The sequence below is a fragment of the Hypomesus transpacificus genome, unplaced genomic scaffold, assembly GCF_021917145.1.
Source record: "Hypomesus transpacificus isolate Combined female unplaced genomic scaffold, fHypTra1 scaffold_55, whole genome shotgun sequence".
Lineage (NCBI taxonomy): Eukaryota > Metazoa > Chordata > Actinopteri > Osmeriformes > Osmeridae > Hypomesus > Hypomesus transpacificus.
Genome location: NW_025814032.1, coordinates 280,371 through 299,450, shown reverse-complemented (window position 1 = coordinate 299,450; position 19,080 = coordinate 280,371). Strand labels below are relative to the sequence as shown.

Below are 19,080 nucleotides of genomic sequence, written 5' to 3'. Positions count from 1 at the left end.
TCTGTTTCGTGACATCTACAGCTAGGTAGGAAGAACAAGTAAAAATGAACTTGGTTTCAAAGCCGCAGTCTTCAGCTCCAGTGTGGGAACATTTTGACTTTAAGCCGAATGAGATGAGAGCCAATTAACGTGAACGAGCCGGTATGTCAACTTTGTTTAAAACAAGTGGAAACGAAAAGAGGCAACTAACCTAACATCTCACCTAGCAATACATAACTGTCTATCCCACCCAGTTTTTCAACCTGTGAACAACACCTGCAGCTGGAGCTGGAAAGGGGTCTTCCATACAGTTCTGTTACGGATGCCTTTTCCCGACAGTGCAAATATAAACGTGACAGCGCGAAATGGCGCACACTCACGGATAGCGTAACTCGCTATATAGCCAAAGAGATGCAGCCATTAAACACGGTCAAAAAACCAGCATTTACAAATATGCTGCAAACTTTTGACAAACACAGGGCTGCCAACTCTCACGCATTGGCCGTGATTTCAACCATTTCACACGCTCTCACGCCACACCTTGTATATCTCAAGCTGAAAAGGCAACACCAACCAAGTAGCCCTGTTAACGTTGTAAACAATAAGGGATAATGGAGTGAAGCGACATAGACGCGCGAACAGCCATGAAAACTCGCCTTGGGGGGGGAGAGGGGGGGGCGGTCATTATGTAATCAGTGGCATAAAATGGACTGAAAATTTCAATTGACGTGTATGCAATAATATTGTTTATCGCAATTAATTTTGGTGCAATATATTGTACAAGAAAAAGTAGTTATCGTGACAACCCTAAGCGGCATCACTGTTGGGGTACTCAGGCTCTAACGATCCTGACAGTTAATTTTGGCTCACCCTTCGGTGCAATTTATAACTCTTTAACACGCATTGACAAAATATATTTATCTATATCTTTATGTGAATTAATTGTGAGTGGCTCTTCTGCTCCATTTTCAGAGTAACCAATGTATTAAGCTTAATGTGTCATCCTTGCACCCCTCCCCCATCCCTTGTTGTGTTTTTGTCAATTGTCTTGTATTGTTGCTCCCTTACATGTCAGTAGGTATTTGCCTTGTTGTGTTTTGTAAACTGTCTGGTTTTGTTCTTCCTGTAAAAAAAAAAAAAGAAAAAAAAAGGATGCATCGCAATGGCTCGTAGCCCCGTTGCTGTAAGATGCCTCGAATTTGCTGTTTCTCATCTGATCACCTTGGTTTGCAGAGGTGCACACTCAGTCATTTCAATAAGGGGAAAGGTGGACATTGTGCGCGCCATAACACCAACAGCAGAACGGTTATCCAAATAACAAAGAAGTGTACAACACTCGCCGTTACAGCATGTGTATTCACACAAATACTTGATGCTATCTACCTTTACATTAGCGACCGTAACTCAGCTGTTAGCTGCAGAGCTAATGTTACAGCCACATTCTAAGCGTAGCAAGCTCGGTAACAATAAAGCAACAAAATGATATAGCATTAGTTAACTTACTTGTCTGAGGTTTGTAGCTGGACCAAGGAGAGTTAGTACTGATACAGAATTTTATTTCGGCAAGGCCAGCTTTGTATTAGCTCAAGTTGAGGAAACATTCACGGCTGAAATGTTTGGCGCAGACATACAAAACTTTGGAAAGTTGTGTCTGCGCATTTCCAGAGAAAATACAATTAAGACACTGGGGACCTCATGTACGTACATTCGCAAACGTAGCGTTATTAGCGCCATGGCCAACCCGCACATTGCGCACGCTGTGATACTTCAGTTTACGTCGTATTTACTAAACTTGCAAGTCATCGGGTAATCAGCGCCTTTCTCTGCCCACTATACCGTACATTGCGAGCATTTCAAAGCGCAATTGAATGGGCCTCCTTTTCTCTTTCTATCATGGATCAGCCACCAAAGTCGAAACAGCGATGACCATTTGAAATGATCCTGATTCCAATATTTGTAATGTAGCGAAGAGTTTAACAACTGCTGGAATGGAATGTGAACGCTGAGTCGGAGATTCAAGATAATCTTTGATTTCTTCCAGTAACTGTAATATTGCATGGCTGCTTAATCTGTAACGCATAATGATTTTGTGCTCACTCAATTCAAAAAGTGTGATCCTTTTGGCAAAAATCCTTTGGCCTTTGTCTTCGTCTTGCTCGGGTTACGGCTGCCATTTCACCAGGAGGTATATCCGCATCCTGGTTTACGCCTGCTTTTAAAAAGCGTCAAATTTTAAACGCAAAATAGAGGTGCGCTTTCACAGGCAGTTTTTGTACATACCGCAGAATACATAATTAGGTGCACTTAACGCATCCCCTCCCATCTTTTCATGACTCCATGGTCTGGATGCTGGGCTTCTGCGTGATGATTGGAGGGTGTGTCGAAAGACTGCATTTCCTTTTGATTGACAGCAATTTTGTACTATAAAAAGTCGCCGAAGCTATTGAAGCTCAGTCCCATCGCGGATTTTGCAAGTATAGCCGAAAGATAAACTGCAGCAACCTATTTCTTGGTATTTGCTTGGCGAAATTACTAGCCAATTTTCATCATACATTTCATACAATTACCCACCACATTCCTTGTTTCAGTTTAACCTAATTCCCACATTTCCTTCGAAATTAATATTGTATCGTGAGATTGTTCGTTCATTCATTCATTCAGTCATACAGTAGGCTAGGCTAGTGACGTAGGGGTGAACTAGCCAGTGAACTAGCAAAATAAATGGAAAATGTATATGATGTAGGCTGAAAATTAGCTTCCTCTATTTGAAATACCAGCAGCCGCCTCTGGTATGAATTAACATTGAAAAAAATGATAAATTATATATATTTGTATATATAAGTCGCACCTGACTAAAAGTCTCAAGACTAGCCAAACCATGAAAAGAAGTGCTACTTAAAGTCCGGAAAATACGGTAGTCAAAACTTCCACCCACTAATTTTATATTTTCATGACTTCTGGGTAAATTGCACAATCAAGATACCAAATTATTTCAGTTTCGTCATTTAGACCTTTTTTAACATGACCATAGCCTTTGCGGTTCCAAAATATGTGACATACTCTGGTGAAAAGGGGCCATTGTCAGCATTCCGTATTTTCCGTATTTATTTATTTGTGTTTTTTAAAGTTTTCCTTTTCTTGCCTATTACAAAAGTTAAAGTATTGAAGATATAATATAATAGTTCAAGTTCAAGTCTTTTATTGTCAGATGCACAGAACAACACAGGAGCTGTGTCTACTACCGCGCACTTGTGCACTTCGAGCACTGACTTTCAGTGCTTAGGGCGCTTCACTCACAAAACCAGAAGAATTCACTGAAAGTACCCGGATGGCGCACTGCAAATGGTCCAAAAAAAACTGTGTATAACGACGGACACTGATAGGCAGATTTTCTGTGTACAGAGAAGCTTGAGTCTCTTGCTGTGGTCAAGAGGTCACGCAGCAGGTCTCGGACAATACACATATAGATAGGAGAATGTGCACTTTAACCTTTGGACAGAGCAACATGCAGAAAATAGTATAAACAATGAGTGATTGCTGCACCACCTGTGCGGTGTTCTTCCTATGCCTTAAGTTGTGGAATGTCTACCATTTAAGGACATGTTTTGGTGGTTACTATATTTGTATGGTCCAGCTCATATATAATGTCTATCTGAGAGACATGTTTCTCACTCATGCCTATCACTCTGTTGTGGACTGATGGTGTGATCCGAGCAGCTCGATTAATAAACAAAGTCAACTCTTTTTCATTGTGGTGCGTTCCTTGGCCCATCCTCCGGCAGAATATCATCATAACAGACACTACTCGCCCTAAACGGGCGCCATCTTGGCTACGTAGCGAAAAAGGAGGAGCCCTTTCGGCAGCTTTTTCCACTTGAGTGGAGACGCGCGTTCATTTTGGCAGGTTTTGCGGGTGTCGCGAGCAGATTTGCGTCCGTCACTTCCACCAAGTGTTTAACGTAAGTGTTCCATTTGAGACAGCACTTATCACAACGGAGTGCACTGAATATGTAAGTGCACTGTTTTGCAGGGCACTGTATTGCAGTGTACTTCTGAAAATAGTGTGTTTCAGGTTTACCAACATTTGAATATGCGTATCTTCTTCAAATATTTTCAGATTTCAATGTATGAAAGCTTACAATCTGCACTTTCATAGTCTGTGAAAAACTGAGAAATGACCTTGGCCCTTTTCACCAGAGCGTGTCACATATTTGGCATAATTTATTCCCTACAGTACACCAATACCTGTACTGTCACTGTGGACCTGGAGGACATGTAAAAACATTTCTTCAATTGGTACTTTTTGAATTCCGTTTCCAGAACTCCAGACAGGATACGTGAAGGAGGTGCATGACTTTGTTTTGGAGCAGTTTAGCAGCAGTCAGTCGGAGTTGCAAAGGATCCTCCACGACGTTGAATACCTCCACAGTGAACTGAGCCCGCTCAAACTGCGCTGCCAGGCCAATGCTGCTTGTGTAGACCTGATGGTGTGGGCCGTCACAGAGGAGCAGGGTGAGTTATGTCCTGTCTTTTTTGTCTCTTCAGTTTTGTTCAGTGTTCTCTGTTGTCTGTTTTGAATGTATTTGTACATTTGTCCATCTCTCAATTAATTTCTTTATATATTTCTGTCTCATCTGTCTGTCTTTGTTTATTGCCTATGACACAACCTAACAGTTGTTGTGCTCCGTTCTCTGTCTTGGATTTTCCAGGAGCTGAGAACCTGTGTACCAAACTGTCTGAGAAGCTGCAGTCCAAAACATCCAGCAAAGTCATCATTGCACACATGCCCCTTCTCATCTGCTGTCTTCAGGTACCATCATCTCACTGCTGGACCTTCATCTTAATATCATCCTCACTTCTTTTTTCCACTTCTCTTTTCATTCTTCTTCTTTTCACTTCTCCTTCCTTCTCATCCGTCCTTCCTCTTTTGTCCCACTGTCCTAAGGCATTGTTTGTGTTTGTAATCGTGTGTGTGTTACAGGGTCTAGGACGTCTGTGCGAACGCTTTCCTGTGGTGGCTCACTCTGTCACCATGTCCTTGAGAGACTTCCTAGTGGTGCCATCTCCTGTACTAGTCAAACTTTACAAGTACCACAGCCAGTACACTACTGGTAAGACACAAACACATACACAAACACACCAAAAAGAAAAACTTTAAAGAAAACGTAGTCTTAATGCACTTTTCTTGTCTTGAAGGGGCAGGTGACATAAAGATCCATGTGACCAATGAACACTCCCAGTCTACCTTTAGCGCTCACTCCAGCAAGAGGAGCCAGCCCTCAATGTACGAGCAGCTCCGAGATATCTCCATAGACAACATTTGCAGGTGAGACGTGCACACACACACTATCTTTTCTCAGTCTATCACAATTCTTTCAGTATTTGCTGTAAATTGAACTTCTTTGGTAATAATAACTCCATCTTGTGTCTTTCTTTCCCTCTCTCAGGTGTCTGAAAGCAGGGCTGACAATGGACAGTGTCATTGTAGAGGCTTTCCTCGCCAGTCTGTCAAACCGCCTCTACATCTCACAGGAAAATGATAAGTAGGTCTAGCATTTTTTGCTTGCCTGTCCTGTCTCGTTTTCTCAAGTGTTCATTCACACCAGGATAGACGCAAACATGTTGGAGCCTAAAACAAAAACCTAATATATTTCAACATGGTATCTAGGTTCAGCTTCTTTACAACAAGGCATTGTGATGGACAAGTGTTTTGATAAATCAGCCCTCCCTCCCTGATTTTTTTATTTATTTTTTTCTCTCTCCCTCCCAGGGATGCTCATCTGATCCCTGACCACACCATCAGGTCGCTGGGGCACATCGCGGTGGCTTTGAGGGACACCCCTAGGGTCATGGAGCCCATCCTCCAAATCCTGCAGCAGAAGTTCTGCCAGCCCCCCTCCCAGCTGGATGTCCTCATCATTGACCAGCTGGGCTGTATGGTCATCACCGGCAACGTGAGTCCCCCTCCACCCTTCCGTCTTGCTCACCTTTATAACGACCTGTAAACATTCGTAAAACCATCACTTTTTCTTTCTCTCTCTTCTCCCTCCCTCTTGTGTATTTTACTTCCATCAGCAATACATCTACCAAGAAGTATGGAACCTGTTCCAGCAAATCAGTGTTAAGGCCAGCTCCATGGTCTACTCCACCAAGGATTATAAAGACCATGGATACAGGTGAGCATACCTAAAAACACAGTGATGTTCCTCCAGTCACTACTTCAAGTATCTTACAGCACTCTGTTGTCAATCATGACACAGTCTGCTGTTATTGTTATTTTCCATGTGTTCTGTCTCTTTCCAGACATTGTTCCTTGGCTGTGATCAACGCTCTCGCTAACATAGCAGCTAACCTTCAAGCAGAGCAGATGGTGGATGAGCTGCTGGTGAACCTGCTGGAACTGTTTGTGCAGCTGGGATTGGAGGGTAAAAGGGCCAGTGAGAGGGCTTTGGAAAAAGGACCGGCTCTGAAGGTACACACATACACAGATATATAAACTCAGTAAAAAACTAAAACCTCTCACTTTTAGCTGCTTTTATTTTCTGCACGTGTAAATATAAGTATAAATATAGCTGCAAGCAGCAATGGAGGGGCCAAGCAGTCCAGAGCAGGGCAAGGCCTCTATAGCACTTGCGCAACAATTAAGTCACAGCAACCTGTTGCACTCATGCAATACACCAAGTTTGGTTGAAACATCTGTTTGCGTTCAAGAGTATTGAGTGTTCAAATTGTTTTTTTTCTGGTATAAAACCACAGGCCTCCTCTGCTCCTCGTGGGAACGAAGGAACCGAAATTTGGTGATGACAGGACACATTTTTGCTGAGTTATGCTCTCACTTGTCTTTTGCGGCTTCGCCGCCGCCTTTGATCAGCTCTACCAAACAAACGTTTTTGAAATTGGAAAATCCATCTGACACCTTTGTAAAGCTTGGTCTGAAGATCATCTGTGCCAAATTTAGTAAACATTGGACAAAATCTGGGGCGTGTAAAAGGTTTTTACACTTTTCCATTAAATCCAAAATGGCGGCCGCGTCAATACGGTTGTTATGAAATATTATCGATGGTCAAGCTTGATATCTCACAAGACATCAACAGACAAATAAATTAATTTATTAAGGTAAACACTTCATCAGTTATTAGCCAAAACACGTTTAGCTTCCTGTCACGCCTCCTTTTAGTCACATGACACAATCTTTGGAGGACATCCTCAGAATAAGGTTCCGAGGTGGCGTACCAAATTTGGTGTCACTGCCTCAAAGAACTGCTGAGATATGACTTCACTTCCTGTTTGGTGGCTTTTCTGCTGAATTTGATTGGCTGTCACGGACAAACGGTTGTGAAGATCAATATTTTCTACCATAACTTTTGTGAGGCTTGGTCTGAAGAGCATATCTGGTAATTTTGAAGAAGATTTGACAAAAATTCGGCTTGATCCAGGGAATCCAATGGTACCTCATTTTTGAAAATGGGTCATACGGTTCAAAAGTTGCGTGTGTAAACACAACTCCAACTTTGACCCATTGGTGGCACTAGAGTGCCAAAGTATGGGACATTAAACTTTGTGAATTGGACCAGGGGACTGTCTCCAATGAGTGTGCCAACTTTCACAACTTTCGACCAAGCGCTTATGGGGGCTGCCATAGACACCCATGGCGGAAGAATAATAAATATAGCTGCAAGCAGCAATGGAGGGGCCAAGCAGTCCAGAGCAGGACAAGGCCTCCATAGCACTTGCGTAACAATTAAGTCACAGCAACCTGTTGCACTCATGCAACACACCAAGTTTGGTTGAAATATCTGTTTGCGTTCAACAGTACTGAGTGTTCAAATGTTTTTTTTTCTGGTATAAAACCACAGGCCTCCTTTGCTCTTCGTGGAAACGAAGGAACCGAAGTTTGGTGATGATTGGACACATTTTTGCAGAGTTATGCTCTCACGTGTCTTTTGCGGCTTCGCCACCGCCTTCGATCAGCTCTACCGAACAAACGGTTTTGAAAATGAAAAATCCATCCGACACATTTGTGAAGCTTGGTCTGAAGATCATCTGTGCCAAATTTAATAAACATTGGACAAAATTTGGGGCGTGCAAAAGGTTTTAACACTTTTCCATTAATTTCAAAATGGCGGCCGCGTCAATTCGGTTGTTATGAAATATCAGCGATGGTCAAGCTTGATATCTCACAAGACATCAACAGACAATGAATTACTTTATTAAGGTAAACACTTCAAAAGTTATTAGCCAAAACTTGTTTTTGCTTCTTGCCACGCCCCCTTTTAGTCACATGACACAATTTTTGGAGGACATCCTTAGAATAAAGTTCAGAGTAGGCGTACCAAGTTCGGTGTCACTGCCTCAAAGAACTGCTGAGATATGACTTCACCTCCTGTTTGGCGGCTTTTCTGAAAAATGTGGCTGTACCGGACAAACGGTTGGGAGCATCAAAATTATTTTCGATAACTTTTGTGACGCTTGGTCTGAAGATCATCTCTGGTAATTCTGAAGAAGATTTGACAAGAATTGTAGGAGGAGTAGGCTTTCATAGGTTTTTGATAAAACTGGAAATAGCGGAAAATCTATATAACCAGAAATTGACCCCATAGGGTGTGTTGAACTCGTCTTGATCCAGAGAATTTAATGGTACTTCATTTTTGAAAATGGGTCATACGGTTCAAAAGTTGCATGTGTAAACACAGGTCCAACTTTGACCCATTTTTGGCGCTAGAGTGCCCAAGTATGGGATATGAAACTTTGTGAATTGGACCAGGGGACTGTCCCCAATGAGTGTGCCAAATTTCACAACTTTAGACCAAGCGCTTCTAGGGCCTGCCATAGGACCCCATGGCGGAAGAATAATAATAATAAAACTAACAATTACAATAGGTGCCTCGCAGCTTCGCTGCTTGGCCCCTAAATATATAAACATCACCAGATGGCACTTGAATTAACTTGCCTTCCTCAATCTGTCAATTAATTTCTGTTGTGTCAGTCGGTGATTATTTCATTATAACTTTTGTTGTCCAACCCTTCAATCATTCAGCAAAATGTAATTAATTATAATGGTGGTCACACATGTTGAGGTTAGGCTGCAGTTGGTCTATAAATGCGTAGCCCGACATTATCAACATTCTATTGTCAGCTGACATGATGCTGTTGTCCCCAGAAAAAAAAGTATAAACGCCCATGTAAGCTAGTGAAACAAATGCACCTCATATAATAAAATGTACTTGTTGTTATTCTTTTTGCATAATTATAGGCTATATATATAAACTATACATATAATGCAAAAAATATAAATCTTATTTAGGTTATAACCTTTATCTAAAAGACAGAACACTTGTACAAGAGAGCCCTTGCGACATCTGCTGACAGAAAGAGGATTGCAACCTTGAAATGCAAGAAAAAAAATAGCTATTTCACAGAAACATGCTTTGAAATAGCTTTTTCCGGTGTGATTTTGAAAATATAAACAATTATTCTCTTCACTGTGGTTAAATGACCGGTGTTCTGCTCTTCCAGTGTTAAGTTATGCACTGCATCTCCTCTTCATGGACAATGCCAGATTTACCAGTTTTTTTACCAGGATATTTTTTATACAGCCTAACCAACTACCCGACCAAATTCTGAGGTAAAAAATGATTTAAATCCATTATGGAATATGGCTGTAACATTATAATGTGGAAAAATGGAAGTGCTGTGAATACATTCCAGATGCACTGTACTTTATGCATAATGACCCCCCAAAATTTGGGACCCCCCTGAAATTTCAGGGGGGAATGGCCCTAGCCCTCACCCTCTGATCCAACAGGTTCCAGACATGCTCAATGGGATTGAGATCTGTGCTCATTGCTGACCATAGCATAACACTGACATTCCTGTCATGCAGGAAATCACACACAGAACGACCAGTATGGCTGGTGCCATTGTCATGCTGGAGGGTCATGTCATGCCATGTCAGCCTGCAGAAGGGTACCATATGAGAGGGGAGGATATCTTCCCTTTAACGCACAGCATTGATGCACTGCCCCAGACCATGACCCTCCACATCCAAATAGTTCCAGCTTTAGAGTACACGCCTTAGTGTGAAGCTCATTCCTTTGATGATAAATGCAAGTTCGACCATTACCCCTTGTTACGACCTACCTCTATGCTCAAACGTCTAGGGGGGTGGGAGAAATGGGTTGGTAAAGTGTTCAGATTGAGGGCTCCTCTGGGCTGTATAGCTGGTTAACACTAGAAGCTCATTTTTCCAGGACCCTGCTTTCTTGACTGTTCCTAGATATGCGTGTTTTATCACCCATTATTTAAAATGTTTCAAAATCCCACTGGGAAAAGCTCATTTAAGGCTATTTCACTTCTGCTTCCTGTTAAATAGCTGCCAGGTGCGCGTTTGGTCATTTTCTTTCCTTCATTCCAACGCTGCGTTTCTTTTTTCTATCAGCAGATGTCGCAAGGGCTCCCGTATGCAAGTCTTTTTCAGACAAAGTTTGATATAGTGTATAAATATACCTAATATGTATAGTTTATACATGTATTTAGCCTATATATAATTATGTGCAAAATAATGATAAGAATTTAATTATACGAAGTGCATTTTTGTTTCACATACATTTTTGTGTAGAAGATGGTATAAGCGCAATTCTTATGTCCCCTTATTTTAGAGCGGCAACAATAATTTACATTGCAAATATTATTAAGGAATTAGGTAACTAATAAAAGCATTTTTGCATGTATTCAAACACATAATCATTAGCCAATAATATTACCAATGAAAATGTACAATCTATGTATGGATGGCGAATTAGTGGATACTCAAACTATAGTTTGCGATCATCAGGTCTATAGAAGGAGCTATTGAAATTGTCTCATAAACATTCAAGGGTGATAGATCCTGTTATCCTGGCAAAGCAGTTATTGTTCTGTATTTATTGACAGGACACGGTCCAAGTATTGCAAAAATGAGAGAAGTGTAGCCTATTAGTTTGTAACTTCTAAGATAGAAGCTACGATCTCTGCTTGCTGTTCCTTTTATCCTGCTCTCAAATGGTTGCTCCCTGAACAATAACTTGGACTGTGGCTTGTGTGTTTACATCAACACAAAATGGTGCAAGTTTCTAATTAGGCTACTGCTCATCGCTGGTGGAGTTTATGACTGTCGTGTTCACACTTGTAGTTCGGTTACCACATCTCTGTTATGCTATTCCCCGCATACAGTAAGCTAAATGAAATGTATTCTTGAGCTTTAAGTAGGCCTATCAGAATGGAATGCTTGGAATGTTGGGGTTTTTGAGTAATCTAGAGCTACACTGTTGAAAGGAACTGTTGAGACCAAATGCAATGATTCATTACACGATCGATCATTAAGGGGGATCCCAGCTAACAAAATGACGTCCCCAGGACGTCCCCAAAAGTTATCAGGACGTTGCAAGGGAACGTCCCCATGACGTCTTTTTGTAGGGTTCCCTAAAGGTCCCGGGGACGTCGCAGACAAACGTCCCAGACAGACGTCCATGTAACGTCCTCATAATATTTAGGGGCCGTTCAGGGGCCGTTTGTCTGCAACGTCATGGGGACGTTCCCTTGCGGCGTTCTGATAACTTTCGCATACCAAATGCAGAATACATCTCTCAACCTTAATTTATAGTCACATTTATGCATATAATGGATATTTATTGTTTACAAAGTATAACATGCATATTACCTAGTAAAATGTAGCCTATAGTGCAAAACTAAACTGAATGTGTTTACTCAACAATGTAATTTAACTTCTTTATTTCTAAGTATTGTGTATTGTAACTTATTATGTGTATGCTTATAGAAGAAAAAACATGATTTACAGTATAAACAAACACTTTATTTAAATGCATTTTAAAACGGAAAGCTTCCCTGACCTTCAGTATCCAGATATTTACAACCATCTAATCAACTTTCCTTCATCCACTCATCGTGAACATTTGTCCGACGTAGCAACCCTACTCCGACGGCTCAGTTATTGGTACCATACATAAAAATTTGATTTAATACTGTACAGTTTCCACAGTGACAGTAGGCTATAGCTCGAGCAAGTCACATCACAGAATGACACACAAACGAAAATATCAGTTCGGAATTTAGGTGGTTACGTTATGACCAACGAATTATGTTCTGGAACCCCCCCGAAAGTTTTTTACATAATGTTCTATCAAAACCAACCAGGGACGTTCCTGGAACGTCCCCTGAAAGTTTAAACATAAATGTCTATAACTGACTAAATTGTGACCTTTTAGGAACTTTAATAACGTCCACACAACATCCTAAGGATAACGTCGTATAACGTTGTATAACGATAAAGTTATACAAGTTACAAAATAAACAACACACCAAAAAGTGCAAGACTGTACCTGTAGAAGAACAATCAACAGTAAAACATTTCACAGCGAGTATAAGACTTCAAGAGTTAACTTCGTTATAACTAACCTACAAGAGCAACAAGTCTCTCAATAAGAGTCATTGTGATCCTGGAAGATCACAATGACTAGCTCAACAACAACAAAAGAAGTCATGTGCAAAATGCAGTCTGCCCAAGATTAGCCTATTTATTCTATTTAGTCCATAGATGTTAGGGAACAAAACATCGGGTTAGTTGTAGTACCGTATTTTTCGGAATTAAAGCCGCGGTTTATAAACCGATTTTTTTTCTTGTGGTGGTGAGGCTTATGTTTCGATGTGGCTTATGGCACGTTTTATAACAAAACAACAGTAGAAACACTTTTTTCGTGAATGCTACCCGTTAAGGACTAGCTTTGCACATGGTATACAAAGCTGCAGTCATATTTGGCGAAATTGTAATCTTGGATGTAATCTTTTGTTGATTTCTGTTGCTATGAAAACCAGTTTAGCCAAGCTAACTAATATTGTTTTTAGCTAGCTTGCATTACCATTCAATCGCAAACAAAACATTAGTAAAAAATTGCTTGCTAATTGGGCAGATTAATGTTAATGCAGGAGACTCCGAGAATTAGTCCGTCACTAGCATCTCGTCATATCACGCAGTCGGAGCACAGCTAGATAATCAGCATCAGCGCTCTTGGGTACCCAGCATGCAATGCGGCATGTCAAATTCTAATGTTATTGGGCCTCATTCTCAAACATTTTCTGAAGTTTCTTCTGAAATGTTTCTTACGGGCTTCGGAAAAACAACGTAAGAAAAAGATATCCGCTTGAAAATGTGTTCCTATTAGTTTTCTGAGCTGTGCTCCCCGGGAAGAGTTTTCTTAAGTTGAAAGCGCGTCCTTGTGCTCCTGAATTTGCATAAATACACGCCCCAACAGCTCTTTATAAGTGCACGCAACAGCAGTGACGTGTGCAGTCAGAATCGACACAATTAGTAAAGCAACAGGAACGCAAGTCATGTCCAAGCGAAAAGCAACCGGTGCACCGGTGCAACATCATACCAGTAAGATGAGCAGTGGAATTGTTCTCCACTGGATCTAACAGTGTGCACATTAAGCAAGGTTAATTATTAGAATTATTTAAATCCGAGGATGTCTGTTATGGCAAGCCGTTTTATCATTTAACCAATGAATTCTTGATATCCAAAATTCAAATTCTTGATATCAAAATACAATTCTAAGCTTTTTTAGTAAGTATGACAAGCCATTTTATCATTTAACCAATGAATTGTTAATATCCAGAATTCAAATTGTTCATATCCAGAATTGATTTCTTGATATCCAAAATGCAATTCTTGATATCAAGAATTCGAATTTGGGATATAAAGAATTCATTGCTTAAATTATAAAACAGCTTGCCATAGTCTGTACAGTTGATGTGAACGCAATCACCAAAGATTTCTCATAACTTCATTAACACTTTAAACACAGAGAGTTTTCTTAAATGCGATTCCTTTGATCCTTGTGGTTTTTTAAGGAATCTCAGTCTTCTGAAGTTCAGAACAAATTCCAGATGAGAAAACTTTCATGAATGGCAAATGTTTTCCTAAATCCAATTCAGAAGAACTTCCTTCTTAAATTCTTCTTAACTGTGTTCGAGAATGAGGCCCATTGTTTGTTAGTTAATATGATCTTGTTGGTCACCCTGAGTGTGCAATTTGTGTAGTTTAATGGGAACAGAGAGTCGGCCACTTTTCTATCAAATGCCATAGTCGCATGCAGTTGAACGTGGACTGTGCCCTAGCCAGTGTTGGGGGTAACGAGTTACATAGTAACGGATTACAGAAACAATATTACTATTATAGGTAACGAAGTAAAGTAAAGCATTACACTCAAAATATTGGTAACTGCACTACTTTACTAGACCTCAGGAACGTGCTTTCCTGCGTTACCCAAGCCATTTTTGCCAGTCCGAAAAGTTCTCTTTTAGTGGCGCTTGCATGCTTGCCTGTGTGTTTGCTTGTCTGGGCACCGTTGCCACAGAGACCGTTTCGAGTGATTTGAGTGACGTAGCTGCTGGTGCGTAGACACTAGGTGCGTTCGACTTCATACAGCGCCGGCTGCAGTCGGCTGCCTTGAACCTGAGAATGCCATTGGCTGCTTCAAGTCAGCCGGGCTGCAGGCGGCTGCAGGTGACGCCGGCGCTGCATGAAGTTGAACGCACCTGTTGACAACCCAGTATCACTTGATCACTAGTATCAATTGATACCAGTTTGGCGTAGAAGGAGGGAAGCGGGAAAATGGATGAGACGGAGACAGGAGGGTTCAGCCAGTGGCGATATTCTCATTATTTTAACTTTGTTGCTCGAAAGGACAAAAATATTTCAGTAAAATGCACTCTATGTCCAGGCAAGAGGTGTCTTTCAACTGCTGTCAACTCAATGAGATTTTAAAGTGAGGCATATTTCTTTGGTCAGACAGTGTGGACAGGGTTATTGTTCGTTCAATTGAATGGTTGAGTTTTATATGCCATTTTGTTTTACATGTTTACAATTACAATACACAATGTGGAAAGGTTAAGAGATGCCCTTTATTGAAAATTGAAAAATAAAGTGATGAAAGGGCCATGTTTGTCCATGTATCTTTGCGGTAAATGTGGACATTTGCTTTAAAAAGTTGAAAGTAAAGTAACTAGTAGTGAAGTTACTTTTCAAATGCAGTATCTAGTAAAGTTATCTAGTTAAAATGTTTAGAAGTAACTGGTAACTTGTAACTAGTTACTTTTTCTGAGTAACTACCCCAACACTGGCCCTAGCCCAGTTGCCAATGAGGCCGTTCTTGATTGTGGATTGACTGAGGTCCTGAAAAGAGACCTCCCTACTAAGGGGAGTCAATATATACCTTTGAGAAATCCTGTAAGCAGTGTTGCGGTTGATATGTTGTGATTGTGGGAGGCAAGTTTTGGACAACATCTAAACCTCAAGCGGCCGCTACAGCATTTCTGCTTTGGCGTGAGTTGCGCTGGGAGAGATGGTAACAGCATGGATGGGGATAGTGTGTGGGCAGATGTGTCTTTATATAAGGTGAAATGGAATGAGAAATGCAATGCAAAAAGGGATGTATTTATGTAAATGTCCACATTGCCTCAATATCTTTGTGTCAATAAACCAAATATAATTTGTACTGTTTTTTCAAACCTTATTGGCTTCAATGAGACATCATTCTGATGTACCATGCACAATTTCATGTAATTTTACCTTGAAATGTTAACCGTTTCTTAACCTTTGTCCCAAAGCTGACCAAAGCTTAAGGCCGATTTATACTTCTGCGTCTCCGTTAACGGACAGACGCACGCACAGAGTCGGACGGATTGGTTGAATTTATACTACTCTTGACGGCTCTGCGTGCTGAAAGCAATTCACCGCCAGAACAGTAGATGGCGCTGCACTGCGATGCTAGCTAGGTTATCAAAAAGTCGGAGCAAATTTACAAATGAAATGTTTCATCAATAAAATAAGCACATTTTCAGCAACTACACTGCCCATTTCTCGTTAAAATTTAATTCAGATGCTGATTTACATGTACTGTTTACCTGAAATATGAATTGTAAAAACTTACAACAATGGCGGTCAAAGGATTCTGTTCTCTTGTTGGTCACCCCACCCCTGACGCAAGCGGTTCTTAATACGGACCAATCACAGCCAAGGGGTATCCGTAAAAAGACGGACGGACAGACGGACAGTCAGGAAAATCAGGAGGTGCACGCAGAGCACAGGCTCTGAGAGGAACCGGAGAGGGCGTTTCTTGACGTTGGCGTTCCCCGTGTGCGTGTGCGTAAAAACGCAGAAGTATAAATCGGCCTAATACTCTGCGCTTTCTATTAATAAAATCTCAACAGTTGGTGTGTAGCAGAGAGGATAAATAGACTGACTTGTAACCTTATGCTCATGATTTCAAATCCCCATTCAGCCCTTTGTTGTTGGCCAAAAATGAAGTGGTTTTGCTCTCTTGTTGTCCAACTCTCGATCTTCTACAATTTACATATATTTTCCCATCTTGCGGAAGAACCCGCATCGCTGCTTGTAGCTATATTTTCGAATTCATTATTGCTAACCCATGAATATTCCCCATTCATTTCCCCAAATTCCCCCTTAATTCCTCAAAATATTTGAAGGTTCAGGAATAATCCTGAACATGCCATAGTATTTCCAAATATTGTCCTGCAAAGTTTCCAACTCAAAGAATTCTTGGTATTTTGCAACTCTACTCTTGAATAAAGTCTAAATGCCAAACAGCATTTAAAAGCATTTAAAAGAAGAAGACAGAATTTGGAAAAAGATTCTCTGGTCTTATGAGATAAAGATTGTACTCGTTTAGTCATTTTGGGTAATTAAGTGTAGTGAATGGTCAGATTTGGCAATTTTCTCCATTTACAATAAAATATACAATGCAAAAGTAAAGGGGTATAAATACCTTCTGAAACCACTGTAAATAGAATATTGAACTTTTTTTTTTCCAGGCATCAAGTAGTGCTGGAAACCTTGGTGTGCTCATACCGGTTATAGCTGTGGTAAATACCATTTCATATAAGTTTCTTGTACATTGTCAACATTATATGTAAAAAGCATCTTGATATGTCAAAAACCTTCATAAACAACTATCTTTCTCATCTGTTTTTCCTATGAAGCTGACCAAGCGCTTGCCAGCCATCAAGGAGGCCAAGCCTCGGCTGCAGAAACTGTTCAGAGACTTCTGGCTGTATTCCGTGGTCATGGGCTTTGCTGTGGAGGGCTCAGGTGGGCATCAGACATCGCATCAATATCTTAACAATTCTCAGATCAATGTTGTGTATTGTCAACCTTTTTGAGCATGTAGGAGTTGGCACCTTTAAAAGTGTTTATTCATTTATTTTCCTTTCGATGTGCGTGTGTAGGTTTGTGGCCAGAGGAGTGGTACGAGGGAGTGTGTGAGATTGCTACCAAGTCCCCCCTGCTTACTTTTCCGAGCGGAGAACCTCTACGCTCTGAGCTACAGTACAACTCTGCCCTAAAGAATGACACTGTCACTCCGGTACAGACTCACACACACATTATCCTTGCTGATGTTAAAATACAAATTTGTCCTGAAAACTCATATTGTCACTCCAGTTTAACATACAGATACATTGTCCTAGCTGACATCCTGCGGTTGTTTTTCAGGCTGAGCTGAATGACCTGAGGAGCACCATCATCAACCTTCTGGACCCCACCCCAGATGTGTCCGCTCTTATCAACAAGCTAGACTTTGCCATGTCCACTTATCTTTTGTCAGTCTACAGACTGGAGTACATGAGGTTAGGACCATCTCACCCGTTCTCTGACATGGCCATGCACACTTCTTGTCCACAGTTACCGATATTCCATCTATTTGTTCTCCATTTTATCCACCTCTGATGTCCGACTCCCAGGATGCAGCGTTCCCTGGATTCAGACCGGTTCCAGGTCATGTTCCGCTACTTTGAGGACAGAGCCATACAGAAAGATAAATCTGGTATGTTGGTAGGCAGGAAGCAGCCTTTCACAGTTCTGTGGTCAGTCTCAGAGAACCAACTACATTATTAACATACAATGTACATTCTCCTTCTCTTTATTGTTCTTTACAGGTATGATGCAGTGTGTGATTGCAGTTGGCGACAAGGTCTTTGACGTCTTCCTGCAGATGATGGCTGAGAAGGTATGGGCTGGTAAAAGGGAAAAACAGATCAATATCCATGTGTCTCATATTCTCAGTCTGTTGCTGTTCTTTCCGCAGGCCAAGACTAAAGCCCACGAGGAGGAGTTGGAACGTCACGCTCAGTTCCTATTGGTTAATTTTAACCACATCCACAAGAGGATCCGCAGAGTTGCGGACAAATACCTCTCCGGTCTGGCAGAAAAGTGAGAGAGCAATGATGGCCAAACCACAAGCGTACATGCATACACACACACATAGCAAAAGTTGGAATAATGCACAGATGTTGCTCTTATGGAAAGAGATTGGTACTTGTATTCATCCAAGTGCCATTCAACTGATCACAATGTATAGTCAGGACATATATATATATATATATGACATAATAATGTGAAAAGGTACCGTTACAAGTAGAATTGTGTCTTTCTGTTCAAAAGTGGCTTTCTATTTGCAATTCTTCACCTAAGGCTTGTTGTTAGACCAACAAATGTAACAACTTCCCACAAACGTAATAAACCCCAAACGTAATACAAATCTTAATATTTTAATGTAATAATTCCACAAACGTAATATGTTTCCTGGAAACATAATAGCAGTTGCCTACCACAAACGCAGTACATCATTTTCCGTAAACGTAATAACTAATACATTTGCAAGGATTTGTTATGTGTGTGGGAAGGTGAAAATCTCCATCTTTAAAAATTATAGGAACTCTTAATGTCTTAACCAGCCAATTACATTTTCCTCCTGCATATTATTGCCCGTTCAATTAGCCTAATTACCTTGCTTAAGTACCTACATTCCAACCTATTTAAACGGATCAAGTGTAGTGTTTACAAATGAGCAATAAATTACAGATATTCTTTATGCCAGGGCCCCAAAACAGTGAAATGTGGGTTTTTGTGATCAATTTCATTTTGGGGGGCCAATGAAGCTTTTATTTAAAATCCAACTGATCACTCTACACAATAATTGAGTAACAATGTGAATCAACACCACAACACCTGAAGCAGCAAACTAAACA

The 19,080-nt window shown here is 40.8% G+C and overlaps 1 protein-coding gene across 4 annotated transcripts in view; it reads left to right on the top strand.

Moving 5' to 3' along the window:
- pi4kaa (phosphatidylinositol 4-kinase, catalytic, alpha a) overlaps window positions 1-19,080 on the top strand; it is a 227,268-nt gene that overhangs the window by 93,354 nt on the left and 114,834 nt on the right. For 3 of the 4 annotated variants that reach the window (XM_047017382.1, XM_047017384.1, XM_047017385.1), the window contains exons 11-25: window positions 4,300-4,491; window positions 4,689-4,789; window positions 4,961-5,090; window positions 5,176-5,305; window positions 5,427-5,522; window positions 5,750-5,933; window positions 6,055-6,155; window positions 6,283-6,451; window positions 16,867-16,917; window positions 17,035-17,143; window positions 17,281-17,417; window positions 17,546-17,679; window positions 17,794-17,876; window positions 17,989-18,059; window positions 18,138-18,262. In XM_047017382.1, coding sequence (XP_046873338.1) covers window positions 4,300-4,491; window positions 4,689-4,789; window positions 4,961-5,090; window positions 5,176-5,305; window positions 5,427-5,522; window positions 5,750-5,933; window positions 6,055-6,155; window positions 6,283-6,451; window positions 16,867-16,917; window positions 17,035-17,143; window positions 17,281-17,417; window positions 17,546-17,679; window positions 17,794-17,876; window positions 17,989-18,059; window positions 18,138-18,262 — 1,813 coding nt within the window. The remainder of the gene's footprint in view (window positions 1-4,299; window positions 4,492-4,688; window positions 4,790-4,960; window positions 5,091-5,175; window positions 5,306-5,426; window positions 5,523-5,749; window positions 5,934-6,054; window positions 6,156-6,282; window positions 6,452-16,866; window positions 16,918-17,034; window positions 17,144-17,280; window positions 17,418-17,545; window positions 17,680-17,793; window positions 17,877-17,988; window positions 18,060-18,137; window positions 18,263-19,080) is intronic. The other variant, XM_047017383.1, reaches the window with a different exon arrangement.